The sequence below is a fragment of the Pan paniscus genome, chromosome 13 (genome assembly GCF_029289425.2).
Source record: "Pan paniscus chromosome 13, NHGRI_mPanPan1-v2.0_pri, whole genome shotgun sequence".
Classification (NCBI taxonomy): Eukaryota; Metazoa; Chordata; class Mammalia; order Primates; family Hominidae; genus Pan; species Pan paniscus.
The window spans coordinates 120,632,915-120,650,392 of NC_073262.2; the positions used below are offsets into that span (position 1 = coordinate 120,632,915).

At 55.6% G+C, this 17,478-nt stretch overlaps 1 protein-coding gene across 6 annotated transcripts in view; it reads right to left on the reverse strand.

Moving 5' to 3' along the window:
* TNS1 (tensin 1) overlaps positions 1-13,197 on the reverse strand; it is a 212,226-nt gene extending 199,029 nt beyond the window's left edge. For 4 of the 6 annotated variants that reach the window (XM_063595275.1, XM_034955105.3, XM_034955104.3 and 1 more), the window contains exon 1: positions 12,757-13,197. In XM_063595275.1, coding sequence (XP_063451345.1) covers positions 12,757-12,852 — 96 coding nt within the window. In that variant the 5' untranslated portion in view covers positions 12,853-13,197. Of the gene's footprint in view, positions 1-5,497; positions 6,775-12,756 lie in introns of those variants that run through there. The other 2 variants (XM_063595276.1, XM_057301512.2) reach the window with 2 other exon arrangements.
* Between the last annotated feature and the right edge of the window lie 4,281 nt (positions 13,198-17,478).

Here is a 17,478-nt window from a genome sequence, read left to right on the forward strand (position 1 = left end):
TTTGCAGAATGCCCCTCGATTTGGATTTTGATCATTTCCTCATGCATCAGTGCAGGCTAAAATTCTGGGGAGGAATATGATTACCTTAGTGTCCCCTGCTTTTCCCAGTCGCTCTTTCTTTGAGCCTACAGCAGTACTTGCTGCAGTCTAACGGCCCCTGCACTTGTTACCTGGGCAAAGTGCTTAACTTGCTCTGCCTCACTCTACTAATCTGTTCAATGGACCAATGACAGTCACCTCCCATAGGCTGTTGTGAGGATGAAATGAGATTATGCCGTAAAGTCGGTGGAATGGGGCCTGGCGCATGGTGAGCGCTCAGCAGCGGTGAGCGATTCGTGTTGTCTTTTCTGTGTGTGTCAGATTACCTGCCAGGTAGACGTGTCAGACACACATCTGCTCTGTGTCCTCTGAGTCTAGCACAAGTCTGAAAAATCACATGGGTGAAGCTACTGCCTGGCCTCTGTTTTCTGTAGTGAAATTATACCCCATTCCCATGAACCAGCCCTCAGAAGAGAGAGAACGTGGGGCTACACTTGTTACAAGCTAAGACACCAGGTGACCAGGTACTGTCATCTTCTGGCTGAGGAGATGCTCTTGGACTCCAAGCACCAGGAATCGCCAAGGAAGGAAGAAGGGCAGACAGTGACATTTCCCCAGCACTTCCCAGGCCACTGCCCAAGAGCCTTTAGCTCCTGACTCAGTTTCCTGAGTGAGATAGATGAGTTCTCTCCATCAGTGTCTCTCTCTCTCTCTCTCTCTCTCTCTCCTGAGCGAGATGAGTTCTCTCCATCAGCATCTCTCTCTCTCTCTCTCCTCCTTCCTAATGCAGGTTGCCCACATTTCTGAATATCAAGCCCATTTTCTGCACTGAAACGAAATCATGTCCTGTCGTGGAACTGCTCAGAGATGGGGCTAGTCTGAGGCCCCATCAGTGGGGCCAGGCACTCTAGTGAGGGATTGGACTGGATTTCCTCATTTAATCCTCACAATGACGCCCTGCGCTGGAGTGAGGAACTTTCCCAGGGCCTTTCCTCCATGGCCCTGGGCCTTGCTCTGTCGCCTGGGCTGGAGTGCAGTGGTGTAATCATAGCTCGCTATAGCCTTGACCTCCAGGGCTCAAGTGATCCTTCCACCTCAGCCTCCAAGTAGCTGGGACTACCAGCGCATACCACCATGCCCAGCTAACTTATTTATTTTTCATACAGACATGGTCTTACTATGTTGCTCGGGCCAGTCTTGAACTTCTAGGCTCAGGAAATCCTCCCTCCTTGGCCTCCCAAAGTGCTGGGATCACAGGTGTGACCACTGTGCCTGGCCAGATTCATCTTTAGATCTAGTTTAAAATTCACCTCCCGCGGAGTCTTTCCTGACACCTTCTCCCTACAGTCCAGGTTAGGTCCCCCTTACATCCCCCAGAGGTTCCCTCTTGGTAACACCCATCCTGCTTGCAATCATGTGCCAGTATGTGCAAGCAGCTTGAAGAGAGCAGGCCCTCCATAATAATCTGTGAAAAGGATGGAAAGCTGCGTGGGGGGTGTGGTTAGAAAGCCAAATGATGGGATGCTTCTTCCATCATACGACCTCCCCAACACCGTGCCCTGACCCTGGGCTGCCCGCCACAGTCCTCTTCGCTGACTTAGGGCTCATGCGTCATTCTTAGGGCTTGATTCTCACGGACCCCACATGTCCTGCCCCAAAGCATTCCCAGAATGGAGAAGCCTGGCAGAGGATGCAGCAGATGGGGTTGGAGGCTTGACTCTGACTTGCTGGGTAGCCTTGAAAATGTGCCATCCTACAAGAAGCACTAACATTTCTTGAGCTCTTACATGTGAGAGACACTTTTCTAAATGTATGTGTGGATTAGCTCATTCAAAACCAAACAACCCTATAGGTAGGTGGGGAAACCAAAGCACAGAGATGTGAAACTACTTGCCTATGGTCACACAGCTGTCAAGTGACAGGCCCGGGATCCAGCCCAGGCATTGCACTCTCGGCCAGCATGCTACACTTCCTTTCAACACTGCAGAATAAAAGGGCAGTGCTCTTCCCAATTTTGTGCCTCACACATTACTTTGCAAAACTTTGCAAAAGGAGAGTCTTATTTCAGACCCTGGCGATTCTCATGCAGCCCAGCCTACCTCCCAAACCCACAGTCAGGAGGCCCTTACAGGTCAACCAAACTAGAGAGAACGAGTTCAGGACCAAAGAGTCAGATTGATGTCTGCATGGCCGGAATTGTGCACAAGGAATCCAGAGCTCCTGAGGCCCCTTCTGTCAAAAATGTGTGCTTAGCACTGGGCAGGACACCAACTCCAGGAAACAAAATACATCATCGTCTGCAGCTGGATGTGGCCTTAGAGAATAGAGCCCAAATTTCAGTGAGGTCCAGAAAAGTCGAGTGACCAGCTTGAGACCACTTAGCTGGCTCAGGGCAGAGCCAAAACTGCACTTGACCCCCAGCCCCTGCCTGGTGGCTCTTTCAGCCTCACCCTGAGCCCCTTCCCAGTTCCTGAGGACCAGCGAGTCCCTCTGGAAGGAAGGGCCTCCACCTCTAACTCCACCAGCACAACATCAAAAAGCCTCAATTGCTAGGCATGCAATTATTTTCTAAATAAACCGTACTTGAATATGTAATAGCAAATGGGAGCACTTGATGAGAAAATCAAGTTATGCATAATAAATAGCTCTGCTCCTCAGCTAATAAAGTGATTTTTATTCCTAGGGCTTGTTAAAACTATGCACTACAGATATATTACTTCTTAGACGACACAATTGCAGCTTTCCCCATACAGGAACATGTGAACCAATAGATGCAAGCACTCACTCTAGGGCACAAGAACTATCTCAGTCAGTTCCTGGCCTCAGAGTAGCTGGTCAGAGTCCCTGGGCAGTCAGCCCAGGAGTAGAGCCCAAGGAGTAGAGCCCTGTCCCATGACACCCTTCCCAGGGAGATCCTCCCCCAGCATCAGGTCTGGGATACAGAGGATCCCAAGAACCAGGCAGGAGACTGTGGAGTTGGAAAGGGGCCAGCATTTGCTGAGCACCTACTGCATGCCTACATACCTGATCTTTTGATATCTATTGTCTCTTTCCCCACCCTAGCCATACAAGGAGTATATTATTCTCCGCACTTTACAGATCAAGAAATTGAGGCTCATGAAGGGAACTGCTTTACCAAGCCTGCCCATACCAAATGATGGAAATAGGGTTTGAGCCTAGTCCTATCTGGTGCCAGGACTGCTTCCTCTGTCCAGTCCCTACTGCCCCAGTCTCTGGCCCATCCTGGCCATGGACATCACAGCCAGCCTAGAAAGGATGGGGACTAGGAGAGGAGAGGAAAAGGAGACAGGGGAGGGACACAGGCTTTTCTAGTCTTAAAGACACTCAAGGCCAGGCGCAGTGGCTCACACCTATAATCCCAGCACTTTGGGAGGCTGAGACGGGAGGATCACTTGAGGTCAGGAGTTCGAGACCAGCCTGGCCAACACGATGAAACCCCATCTCTACTAAAAATATAAAAAATTAGCTGGACATGTTGGCATGCACTTGTAGTCCCAGGTACTCGGGAGGCTGAGGCAGGAGAATTGCTTGGACCCAGGAGGTAGAGGTTATAGTGAGCCAAGATCATGCCATTGCACTCCAGCCTGGGTGACAGAGTGAGACTCCATCTCAATTTAAAAAAAAATGAATAAATAAAAATAAAGACACTCAAGGAGGCAGCACTCACAGCTGCCTTGGTCCCCAGACTCTTCCCCTTACTCTCAGGGAGGGTATAACACCCATAGGGCACTCTACCTGCCAGGCACTGCCCTGGGGAATTGGATACAAAATCTCATCCCTACCTCTCTGTACCCTGTTTCTCTGCAATCCTCATTTCACCAACGGGAAAGCAGAGGCTCACCAGGATGAAGCACTTTTCCCAGTATCAGTCAGCTGAAGGGATCTATAGAGCCCTCTCTCCAGTCACAGCAGCTCGTCACCCCTGGAGGTCTACCTGCCATCCTTCTTGTGTCACCCCTGGACGTCTACCTGCCATCCTTCTTGTGTCACCCCTGGAGGTCTACCTGCCATCCTTCTTGTGTCACCCCTGCACGTCTACCTGCCATCCTTCTTGTGTCACCCCTGGACGTCTACCTGCCATCCTTCTTGTGTCACCCCTGGACGTCTACCTGCCATCCTTCTTGCTGCAGAGCTCCCTCCTGCCTACCTCTGTCCTCAGCACAGAGACGAACCTGGCCAAGGCTCCCATTTCCCAGAGGTCAACACCAGCCCAGTAAACCACAAATGCATCCTGTGTGCAGGCCTCCCCAGTCACTCTCAATCTATTAATCCAATCCATCCCAGCACCCCGGCCCAACATGCCACCCAAACCGCCTCATTCCAGGCCCCCTCCCCCACCCTTTCTTTCTTTGCCCAGAGGACACCTGGCTGCCCGAGTTTGTGTTCCCACAACTGCCCCCAGCATGGGCTTGCCTGGGCCAAGAGGGCCCTCCCGAGGACTGGCCAGAACAAGGAAAGGGACAGGAAAGGCCACATCTGGATCACAGCCCTGAAGCCCCCTCCCCCAAACCAGCCATCACTCTCTCAGAGCCCGACAGTAACCTCAGCCAGGGACGATTTCCTCGCCCTCCTGACCCCATGCATGCCTTTGCCTGGCCAAGACAGCCCCACAGGAGCCCCTCTGAGGAAGGGGTCCTCTCCTCCTCTGACCCCCAGCCCTTCTGCAGCAGGCAGCCCTCTCCCATCCCCCTTTACCCAGGAGCCTCAGCCCAGGTCTGGCCTTAAGACTTTTAACCTTCACCACGTGGCCCCCAGGCCTCTCTGCTGGCCCCCCTGGCATCCCCATCCTGAAACCCACCTCCCTGAACCTGGAGCCAAGAGAGAAAGGGGGAAGAGCGGGCCATGGCTCCCTCCTCCAGGATGGAGAGGTCTTGGTAGCAGGGGAGGGCTGTGGAGGAAGGGATGGCAGTGGGTGGAAGCTGAAACTGGGTGTAGAAGGAATAAAAGGGATGGACTCTGAGAATTCTCCCACAGCCCAGCTCTTCCAGACTTAATATTTGGGGCTACTATTCTTTGCTCCACAGCCCCACCACTGCCTCCTCCTCAAGCTCTTGGGCTCAGCAACTGAGGGGGGCGGTGAAGAATTTTCACCCCATTGTAGGATGCAAGTCGGGAGGAAAGGCTCTAAAGAGAAGCAAACTTCTCTGTGGCCTCCTTCCACTTACAGCTCTGGGACTCCATTGGGGGGCGGGGGGGTGGGGCAGGGGATGTACTGACCCGGGACCCTGGGCCTGGGCCCTGTTGGTGGGGAAAGTCTTCCGGCTGAGGGTTGCTCAAGTCAGTCTGTCCTTCTGTAGGTCAGAGACAGAAAGGCCCCTCCTTCAAGACTGACACCCCCCGACCCCGGGCTCTCAGCAAAAGGATAAGGTGGCAGGGGCCGGTGGGGGGCGGGGGGTTTGAGGAAGAGTAACGTCGCAGCTAAAGCAGCCAGACCTACCCAGAGCATGCAGGACAGACAGATCCACGTCATCTTTGCCGGGTCCCGTCCCTGAGGCACGCCCAGGGCCTGTGAAGAGCCCCTGAAGCTAGAGTCCCCGCGGGCGCTGGCAGAAGGGCTCTCTGAGTCCGCGGCTGCTCCGGCTCCGCCAGCATCTGCCGGGCCTCTCGCCCTGCTGCCTCCAGCTCACCCTCCCTCCTCCTCCTCCTCCCCCCACTCCACCCCTCGTCCCAGCCTCCTCTCTCCTCCCTCCTCCCAGGCTTCACCGGTGGCCTTGAGGGTCAGGAACCCTGCTTTGCAGGGGGTGTAAAGGGGACAGGGAAAAGGGAAAGCTACCAGAGGCAGGGCCCCCCCAGGCCGTGCCCCCCACCCCCGGACACACAACCCCTGTGTGCCACCAAGGCTCCTCAGTCTTCTGATCTGGTGCTGGTGGGCCTGGAGTCCTCCCTCCTCACTGCAGACCCCCGCCCCTGGCAAACCAGCCTGGGGGCCTTCACTCCTGGAACCCTCCAGACCACTGATGGATGAACAGACAGCCCCAGGCCCGCACAGTCGGCACAGTCAGGGTGCCTTGGCCCCTCCCCTTCTCTGAGTACCCGTGCCTGCCTTCCTGGCCTCCTCGGAACACACATGCATTTGCACACACAGACTGGGACAGACTCTGGTGCCCACGCGCCAAGCTCAGAGCCCAGGACAGGCCTTAACACAGAAGAAATCGGGCCCGAGACTGGGGAAGAATGGCCCTGCCCCCAGGCTGTGGGTTTCATTCCAATTTTTTTCCTATTTCTTTTTTTTCCCCTCTTCTTTCTTTCTTTCCTGCAAACATCTGTCCCAGCCTTTCCTGCCCTTCTGAAAGGGAGCCCCGCTCCAGGCTCCCGCGAGAGTGTGTTTTTCTTGACTGTACCCGGGGCCAACATTTGGTTTGCATTTCCCCACTTCCTCCCCCTCCTCCCCTCTCCCCCTCCCTGGGCCCAGTTCTCCCCTCCCACCATTCCACAGGCCTATTTCTTCCCCACAGTGTCCCCTGCCCACCAGCCCTCCCCTCCCCTCGCCCCCACCTCTGCCCAGGGACAATTGTTGGGGGTCTAGAGGGTGGAAAGGAGGCTGGGTCAAAACCCAAAAGTATTCCCACGGAGCACTAAGGGGGAATCCAGCAAAGTCTGCCCCAGGACCTCATTGTCTGGAACCACCACGTTCCCCTCCAAAAAAAACCCTTCCTCTTTGAGCTCTGGCCTTGGCTGGACCAACTGAGGGTGGGTGGGGGCCAGTGAATCACCCGCTCTGTTCTTTGGAGCTGTCCAGGAGAAGGAGGGAGGGCTCAGCCCCACACCCTCCTGTGGACACACACACACAAGGACACAGTCCAACTCACGTCAACACATAAGAGCTCTCCCAGAGTAGGCACTTGGAGACCTCGTTCCTAGACTGAGTCACTTAGCAAGAAAAGTTCTCTTGCCTGGCCTCCTATGCATACTGTGCTATACATGACCCGGGGCCACATGCACGAAGGGTTACAGATCCCCTGCCTCCCACCCCCACTCACCCAAGGCCATGCCATGCCGCTCTCTGTCAGCACCACATACCGTGCAACTACCGGCCTCCTCTTTCACAAGGACCTGCCCAGCCACTTGTGCCAACTCCCAGCCCAGGGACCACCCAAGACATCTACCTGGGAAACCCCAGAATGAAGGGGAAACACTGACTCTTCATCTGAAAAAAAGACTGCAGTATTCAGATACACAGGTTGTCCACAGCACAAGGGACTAACCATCTATTGTTTGGTGGTTCTGAGAAGTCAGGGGAGGACACTGAAGTGAAGTGTCAATTTCCAGCCCTTCCTAAAGCAGGTACCTGAGTGAAGAGTCTTTGTTCCGGTAGAGGAGTCAGGGTCCTCTCTCCATACTTCTCCAAGTCCTCCAGAGCTCTGGGGCTGAGAAAGATCCTGCCTCTAGCGTCCTTCCCTGCCAGGATCACAATGCCCCTCTGGACCCCCTACTCTAAGCCTACTGGGGCTTCACTGACATTTTAGCCAACGCTGAAATGAACCAGTGTTCCACATGCAGTTGGCCCTGCAGTCACAGCTGGGGATGTCCATAGACAGAAACCTCTGCAAACCCTCCCGTCTCCCCTGGCTGGAGCACCAGGCAAGCAAAGGGGAGTGGTCTTCAGGAGGCCTCTCTGAGAGCCCCTGAGCCCCTCCTCAGCCACTATCACCAGCTCTGCCAGGCTGCCCTTGTCCCCTGACAAGTTCAAGCCTTCAGCCAGCTAAGCCCTGACATCCCAGTGCCCACTCACACCCAGCTCCCCCCTGCCTGCTCCCACAGCCCTTCACTGCTGGCGTCACTGAAGACGCCTCCAGGCAGCTTTCTCTGGAGTTCTGAGAAATCACCTTGGGGCTTCCCAGAAATGCTGGAAAATCAAACCAAAAACCAAGTCACAGTGACACCAACTTGTCTGGCCTCCTACACAGCCCGAGGAGGCCCTGCTGCTTCCCCAGGCTCCTCAGCTAGGACTGTGAATGGAAGTAGGGGACCCTAGTGCTGGGGGTTCCCTTGGAGAAACCCTCCCTCCAGAATACCCCCATCCCTCTTCTCCAAGCCTATGGGGTCTCTCCTGTATATTAATTGCTTATCATCAGGATGTCCTTCCTGCTAATTAACCACCATTTTCCCTGTTGAATGTTAAACTCTGCCGACTGAGGTGTCTCTAACTGTGTGTAATGACCCTGTTCCAGGCTTGTCAGCCTTTATTCCTCCTTCACAGCCTGGTGTCTCCACCCCAACCCACACACGGGCAAGGACGTGTCCTGTGTTTTGTATCCCCAGAGCCTGGCATACAGCAGGCACCAGACATGGTTGAAGAATGACTCAATCACTCAATCAATTAGTCAATGGATCCTAACATATTTTCCTACTGTAAGCATTCACTGCCTCCTTTCCAAACCTTCCTTCTTTTCCCTTCAAAAGGGCCTCAGGCAGCCCTGCCTGTACACTTTTGCCCACAATTTCAGTGCCACCCTATCTGCAGCCACCTCTGCCTGCTGCCAATGCCCCATTGCCAAGCTCTAGCCAGCTGCAGACTCTCCGCAGGCCTGGATGGTTTCATTCATCTTGGGATCCCCACCCTGTGCCCAGACCCCTGTCTCACACACAGCAGACATGGAGTACACACTGGAGGACTGGCCAGGGCTCTACACTGGCATCCCAGAAGCCTCAGAACCTAGCCCCAACCCTGTGCCATCCCCATTTCTGCCTTCCCGCTGCATGCAGAGACCTCCCTCTGCTCATCCCTCCAGCCCCCTGCTCAGCAGCCAGCTGAAGAAACAGAGTCAGGTCTGTGGGCTGTGGTGCTGGCCCTGGGGCTGGAGGAGGGTGGAGCCAAGGCAGAAGGAAGGGTGAGTGTGGTCAGGAATGAGCTAATGGCCTTAGAGCCTGAGCCTGGCAGGCCCCTCCCTGGGCCTCAGTTTCCTTTACCTGTAGAATAACAGGACTGATGGCCTCCAAGGTCTCTTCCAGCTCCACCTTCTGTGATGACACGAGTTTCCCAGGCCAAGGCCCCAGCCCCATCCAATTCACTCTTCCTTTCCTTTGACTCTTGTCCACCAAAATATTCTTACTGATGTCCACCCCTCTCCTACCAGGGCGTTAAGCCTTTCCTTTGTCACCACTGGTCACAGCATCTGAAGGTAACAGAGCATTTTAAAGCTGGAAAGGTCTTCAAGCTCAGCTGCCCAGGGATCACAGTAACAGCCTTTGGGGGTCACCTAGAAGTTCAATGAGGGGAGCGGGCAAGGGGTCACAAGGGCCTGGTGAGGACAGGCCCCAGCTGAGGGGGATGCCCACTCCTTGGTTCCCCACTACAGGATGCAGCAACACAAGCCCACATCTCCACATGTTTTGATCTGCCATAGAACCCTCAACTCCATATTTTATATAAAATATTTTTACAAAATTGAAAAAAATACAAATTTGAAAGTGTTGGCTTAAAAAAAACCACTCTGAAGGTCCAAGCGAATGTGTTTGCCAGGAGGGTTAGTCTCAGGGCACCTCTAGCCTAATCCAGCCCCCTTGCTTAACAGACAGCCACACTGCGTCAAGAAAGGTGGCGTGACTCATCAGAGGTCACAGAGCCCATAAAAAGCAGAGATCCAGTCTCTCAGTTCCCAGACCCTGGATTTTTTCCCTAAACTCTGCAGCCTGCCACCTCTCACAATGGGGCCACTCACACTGCAGCCTTCCTCCCAGACCATCCTGAGGGGCCCACATCCAACAGGTAAGGGCAGACCTGGCAATGGGGTTCTTCACCAGTGTCCAGGTAAAGATCCCAACAGCACGAGACCCAGGAATCTACACCAAAGCACTCAGCTCCTGGACCTCCACCCTCTCAGCCCCTCAGATTCTGGTACTCTCCCCCTTCCCCAGGAAAGATTAATACCAATTAACTAGGCACTTGGCTTGCTGCATTGTCTTGAAGGCTCCTACTAACCCTCATTTTGTAAATGCAGAAACTGAGGCACATAGAGGTTCAGCAACCAGCTCAGGGTCACACAGCTAGTATGATGTGTGAAAATGGAGCTCAGGTCATCTGATTCCACATCTCCCATGGATGGAGAATGTTCTTACAGCAATACGGCCACCCCAGGACTAGGGGCTATGCTTCCATGTTGTGGTGACATGTTAACTGTTCTCTCCACTCACCTAAGGGCTGACCCTGAGGCTCCGGGGGCGGGGGGGTTCAGCCAGGTCTTGCTTGGCAGGAGAGAGTGGGGAGCCAAGGATAGTGCTACTACATGGGTCAGGATGAGACCAACTGGCTCCCTAGTGGCTCCAGAAGAGTCAGCGAGGAGAGATCTGGGTGCAGTCAGGGTCTGTCCCCTGATGCCCCTAGGACCTCCCTTAGGTAAGCCATGTTGCCTCACCCTACCCCTCACCCTCATACACCTCAGCCTCTGAGTCCCGGGTGCCCAGACCTCTAGCAGAGGGTGCATGAGTGGGAGCTCAAGTCCCATCCATGCCCTACCCACCAAGCCCCGGCATGAGATGCATCAGCCCAGAGCATGGGGCACTACATTCTAATGCCCACCAAGGCACGACGTGGTCTGGGGGAGGCCCTGCCCTCAGCCTCCACATCCAGCACTCCTCTAGTACCAGATTGAGGTCACTCTCTTGCACTGCAGAAATGTGGGTGCTCTCTGAGAGAGAAGACAGAGCTCCAACCAGGCCCTGTGTGAGCCTCAGTATCCCCAGCTGACACGAGAAGGAGCCTCACTCACACCCCTTCCCCTACCGCCCCTTCCCCATCACCCTGGACGGGGACGTGTCTGGGCCCAATCCCAACAATGCTTAATAAGATCCTTCCCAGAGCTCTACTCCACAATCTTGATCTCTTCCCCAGCTCTAATTTCCTGCCTGACTCAGGCCCCTCAAAGGCTGGAGGGAGGCAGCTGCAGCTGCTCATCCACCCCCGACCCCCAGTCGCCAGCTCAAATCCTGGCCCAGAAGGAAAAGGAGAGTGGAGTGAAGTGGTTCCATCATCCTCTACCTCCGCAAATGGGGAGGGGGTGTTGCTAAGCAGTCTGGGGTCCAACTGACCTGGTCCTGGCCGGCCATTTCCCACTTCAGGCTCCTTTTCTCAAATCTAGAAATCCAGACTCCATGGCATCTGAACTCAGAACCCAGTGGAATGTGGACAGGGCTCCAGCCCTGTGATCTGCAGCTGCAGGGCCTGCCTCTCAGCCAATCCCTGAGGACAATGCATTTTGCTGGAAGATTTCAAAGCATACCTTGGGTAACTGGAACAGAAGCCTGCTGGCACCTTTCCCCACTGCGGAACAGCAGACAGGGAAACTGAGGCTCAGAGGTAGCACCTGGGAGAAGGAGCTAAAAGTCCAAGCTCCTAATGGAGCAGAAGAATCCTTCCCATCCATTTGGATGGCAAGCATGGATACTGGGAGAAATCTCTCCATCCCTACATACTCCAACTCTGGCCTGCCTAACGGTCTGCAAGATCCCTGCTGGAAGCAGACAATAACAATGATAATATCCCTGTTTTTTTTTTAATCAAACACCTGTTATGGAGTAGGCACAGTTAAACACTTTAAATGCATTACCTCATTTAATCCCCACAACACTCCAAACGATGTAGATATTTTCATTATCCCCATTTTACAGATGAGAAAACCAAGATACAGGCAGATCCTGTAACTAGCCTAAGGTCTATAGCTGGTAAAGCCAGAATTCAAACCCAAGTGGCTGGCTCCATAGCTGGGACTCTTAACCAGAATGGGGGACTTCCCCCTCCCCTGTGACAGGGGACCGTCCCTGCCCCAAGAGAGTGGGTCGGAAAGCCAGGACTTCCAGTCCCTGGGATCCTTCCCCTCATTAGAGGCTCCTGGGGTCCTGGGGGCTCTAGGTCATGATCTTGGGGTTCTCCTTGCCCTCCAGGGAGAATTTAAAGTTACACACAGTTTTTCCAATTCCCTACTTTGTAGCTATGCCCCCACCTCCACCTCCACCCTCACGTCTATACTCCCCCCACCCACACACATACACACGTTACACACACGCTGAAGGCAACATCAAGCATCCTCTCTGAGAATCCCAGGGAGACCGATGCTCAACCAGGCCCACCCACAGCACTGCAGGTTCCCCAGACCCCTGCTCCCGCCCCCAGCCCAGCTGCTGCTCCCTCCCTGGCGCCCCAGCCCCCATCCTCTCCCTGTCCAGTTCCCTGGTCCCTCCATCCTCCTGAATAAGTGGGAAATCCCTCCTGCCATCCCCCAGCCACCCCATTCCCGTGTTCATTTCACTTCCTTACCTCGCTGCCTTAACTCGGTGGCTTCTAGGGATCGGGGGGGGGGGGGCAGGGGGCATTTCCAGGAACCCACCTTCCCTTCCCACGGAAATTTGAGAGGGATGCTTAAAACCCCAGGAACTTTACTCCGTATCCCCAAATCCGCCGCCCTCCCACAGACTCCGGGGCTATCCTTCAGACTTCTGATCCAAGCCCAAGACACCCAGGGGTGTGCGCTGGGGGAGGGGCAGCAACTCCCCTTCCCGGATCCCAGCAACCTGGGTGGCGACTCCCCCGGAGTCCCAAACTCTGCTGAGAACCAGGCTGACGATGGCCGAGACGGAGGGTCCCTGAGAGTGGAGGGTAGTAAGTCAGATCGAATGCCCAGGAGACTGCGGGAGGGAAGCGTCTGGGAGGGAGGGGGCGGGGGGGGTCGGAAGGGGCCAGGTGTGGCCGAGAGCATTTACCTGGCTGCGGAGGCAGAAGCGCAGGGGCAGGAGGCACGAGAAGAGGTACTTGCCCCATCGGATCACGCAGGAGAAGCACCAACTCAGCCGAGTCATGCTGACCCCGAGAGTGGGCGCCTGGGGCGCGAGGGTCGGAAGAGGTGGACCCGCCGCTCCTGGCGCAGAGTTCCGGGGTTGGGGCGGGGTAGGAAGGCAGGCGCCCTGCCCTACCCTGTCCCGGGTCTCCCGGAGGCTCAGCCCCGGAGGAGCAGCCCGTGTCCTGCTGCCCCCTCTAGCGGGAGGAGCGGCGCGGGAGGCCCGCGGCGCGGCCCGGACTGGGCTCCATCTCCGGGGAACCCCCACGGGGCGCGGGCAGCAGGGGGCTTACACCCTCAGGGACTCTTCCTCCGCGGCTTTCTCCTCCCCTGGCTGCGTGACAGCCTCCGCCTCCTGCTTCCCGGGCGCGCTGCGGGGCGGGTGCCGGCACCCCGGCAACTTCTGAGGTTCGGGGAGCCGCGCGGGGGAGGCGGGAGGGGACCCGGCAGAGGCGGCGCCCGGCGCCGGGCGTCCGGCGTCCACCTGCGAGGAAGGAGCAGCAGCCGCGGGAGCCGGGGCGGCGGCGGCGGCAGCATTGTGCTCCTGGCTGCAGTGAGGGTGTGAGCCTGCGTGTGTGAGTGAATGCAGATTCCCTCCAGAGCCCACTCCAGTTCCCATATTGCTCCCCAGAGCATAATGTAATTAACTTAAACGGAGGCCTCCGGCTTCCATGACCCAAGTAGACACATCCCTGTTCCAGGCGTGCACGTGGGGACTCTGTGCACAGTCTGGACCAGCTGTCCAGTCCCACCTCCAACCTCTGACCCTGGCCACACACTCCGACTCCTCAGCCAGGATCTCTCTCTATCCCACTCAGTGTGAGGGCGCTCAGACGTTCAGCACATCCAAAGAGCCCCCACAGGTTGGAAGGGACCCTGCCTGGGAGAGAGGAGAGCTGGACCAGCACTCTAGGGCTGGAGCTGCAGCCGCCTGCTCTGGGTTCAGGGCCTCCACTTCCCATCTTCTCCCTTCTGCGTGCCCTTGCCTACCTCTGCTGTGCTCAGCTGAACAGAGGATGGGGACCTCTCAGGAATATTGTGTGAGGTCATCCTATTAGGACCCTAGAACTAGGGAGAGGGAAGGAAAAAGAGGGGAGGCGGAGGACTCTGGAGAGAGATGGGGAGAGACACAGAGACAGGGAGACAAAGGCAGAGAGAGGCAGGCAGAGAGTGCGGAGAGCTGGAGGGGCACCCATGAGCATTGCCCGGGGTTCTGTGGCTGCAGAGAAAGTGGGAGGGCAGGCAGCCAGCCAAGCCGGGAGAGAAGAGGGGCGGAGGAGCTGCCAGGGGGCCTCTTCCGCAGCAAGCGCCACTGGAGCCCAGCCAGACCCCTCCCCCATCCCCCTGGGGCTGGGCTGCCCTAGCACCATCTCAGGGCCATTTTTCCAGATGATGCTGCCTCCCTGTCCCCTTCCTCTCCTGCACCAGCCAGGGTCCCTTTCCTACTGTGTGGGCGGAGGCCCTGAAAGTTTCTCAGCTAGCTCACCCCTGCCCCGAAGCTCTCTTCCGCCTGCCCCCCACGACAGATTCCTCAGGCCCTGCCCGTCCCCATTGCAGCTCCCCACCTCGAGACAAGGCAGGGGGGTCCAGCATTTGGAGGAGACTAGCAGGACCCCAGGGAGGGAGAAGGAAGAAGAGGTTCCTACTGGCGAGTGGATAGAGATGGGGGAAAGAGAGACATTAGGGGCCCTCATCCTCTAACAAGCCCTCCAGCAAGGGGGATCACTCAGCAACCACCACACACGCTCTGGATAAAAGCTGGAGGGGGCATCAGGGAGGTAGGAGGAGAGGTAGTGTGATCCCCACACTAAAGTGAGCCCATCTCCAACAGGCTGGGCCTTTGTTCATGCCCACAATCTCCAGGGAAGCCCCAGCACTGCTGAGTCCTGTTCCAAGTCTGCAGAGGGGGCCTTCCTCCTCTTCCAGGGACCTTCAATCTCTATAGCTTCCCTACTCCTTGTCAGAGGAAATAGATAAAGGGAAATAGATAAGACATGAGACAGAAGGAAATGGGGTTTAATGCATCGCAAGTAGAATGAAGTTTCATCCAAAGGAATCACTTGAGGAATTTCTAAAATAGGAGGAAGTTATTCAGACAATATTGGCTAAGTGTGGCCCTGCCTAGATTAAGAGAGGAGGACAACATGACTTTTAAGAAAATTATCAAATCCTTCTCAGCACTTGGGCATGAGAGACACTCAACAAACAGAAGGAAAGAAGAGTGAGCCGGTAGAAAGGGAAGGAAGTAATAATGGCATCCAAGGCTTCCCCGCCTGAAGCCAATGATGAACTGAGCTCAGCAGGGCAGAGTCCATTTCCAGCCACTGCCCAGCATGAGGTGCCTCAAGCCAAGGACACTCCAAAGAGAGAGGAGAGAGTCCAAGGCTCACAGGGACCTGAAGCCAGGCCTGCCACTGCCTGGAGGGTATCCCAGCTTCCCACTTCCAACTTCTGGCCCCCCACCCCCCATACCCCATATAGCTTCATGCCAGGTGCCTCAATACCTGAAGGTCAATGCCATACTGCCACAAGTACTCTGTTCTGTTTTCGTCACCAAGGGAGGTCAGAATCCCAAGGATAACAGCTGCAGGGTCCCCAGACCTTCCTGAAGCCACTCCAGAACCTCCTGAAAGATTCTAGCCAGGACCCCCTTTGCTTCTTCTTTCACCAAAATTCACGTATGGGAGTGGGAGAGTTGGGTGGGGGGTTCTAATCCAAAATGATCTTCTCTCAGTCTTGATCCCTTTTCTCCCTCAAGACACTCAAAGCATCAGAAACTGCATCAGGCCATGCACGGTGGCTCACACCTGTAATCCTGGCACTTTGGGAGGCTGAGGCAGGCAGATCACTTGAGGTCAGGAGTTCGAAACCAGCCTGGCCAACGTGGTGAAACCCCATCACTAGTAAAAATACAAAAAAAAAAAAAAAAATAGCCGTGCGTGGTGGCAGGCACCTGTAATCCCAGCTACCTGGGAGACTGAGGCAGGAGAATCGCTTGAACCCAGGAGGCGGAGGTTGCAGTGAGCCGAGATTGCGCCACTGCACTCCAGCCTGGGTGACAGAGCGAGACTCCATCTCAAAAAAAAAAAAAAGAAAGAAAAGAAAAGAAAGAAATTGCATTCAGCACCTGGTAGGTGCTCAGTCCGTCTTCCCTCCAGGTCCCTGAGCAGAGATGCAAAGCTCCCCACAGTGGACCAGACACAGATGCTCAGACACAGGGAACCATGTATTAGAGGCCAAAACATCCCCCCTAGGGAGGGATCAGGGAAGCCTGGGCAGGTTCTGGGCTGCCCTGGGGGCCTCACGCCAGATCACATGAAGAGATCTCTCTGCAGCCCCCATGCGGAGGTCCAACAGTGGCCCCCAGCTCCTCGCATCTCCCTCCCCAGTGCTACTTTTGAAGAGCTGGTCACCATCCTCCCAGGTTAACCTATCCTCTGGGGACTGCTTGTCCCCCTGCTCATGTGACATGGCCCTCTCCAGGCTCCCACAAACCCTGGACCTGCCTCCAAGCCTTAGCACCCCTGCTTGTCCTCCCTCCCGCACCTCTCCTCAGCCACAGAGTCCAGACTGGCAAGGGGGGCTATACTGGGGGTCTGGCCAGGAGTTGGAGGAGGAGGAATGACTTCTCCACACCCCACCATATCCATGCAAGCAGAGATCTGGATTCTGAGTGCAGGCCAGGGAGGAGGCTCCAGAGTCTATGGCCAGGTGGGATGGAGTCCATGTTTGCAGACAGTGTCTGCTCTGGGCCCTTCTCCCCAAGTTTGCCCTGGATCTGGGTTAGGAGGGCCCCTTATTCCCCCAGAGAAGCAAGAAAAGAATGGGAAACTTCCCAGAGGCAGCCAGCACAGGTGTTGGGGAAACAAGAGAGCAGGTCATGGGAGGAGGGCCCACCTGGCTCAGGGCAGGCACAGAGCCCCCTCTGTCACAGGCCCTCAGGCCCACAGTTTCCCTGGCTGGTTTTGTCTGCAGGGGCACAAAGGCAGCTCCTGTTAGGGAGAATCACTTGGGCATCTGATCGGAGACTCCAGCTCTTGCTTTCACACCCACAGACAGATGCACAGAGACCACTCCCCGGGGACCCCCCAGCCTTTCTCCACCATTAGATGGGAACATCACTGCAGGCCCACCTCTCCCCCACCCGCTGGAGAGATAGAGTTTCACCACTCTCCCAGTCACAGAGAGTCCTCCCATGATTCCCAAGGGGCTGTCCCTCGGGTACCAACTTCCAAGCAGGTTCCCAGGCCCCTCAGCACCCACACCAGGGATGGATTTCACCAGCTGCACGCATGGGTGAACTGCCCAACCATATACAAGGCACGGAACTCACACCCAGTCTCTCTCCATACAACAGAATATGGGTTCTTGCGGAGCTGGACTCTGCAGGAGTCTATCTAATATGGACTCCGTGTCAATGACTCCTGGGCCTCCTCTGATCACCCCATTAAAGTCCTTCGATTGCTTTGAGCCTCAAATCTATGTGACATCAATACGTTCATTTCTTCCTAGCACTTAGAACTGTTTCTTGTTGATACATTTGCTGGCTTCTTCCCTATCTCACCCCTTTTCCTACCAGAATGCCAGTCCCAGAGGCCCTTGGCAGTGTTCATGCCTACATCCCTAGTACCTAGCATGGTACCTGCAG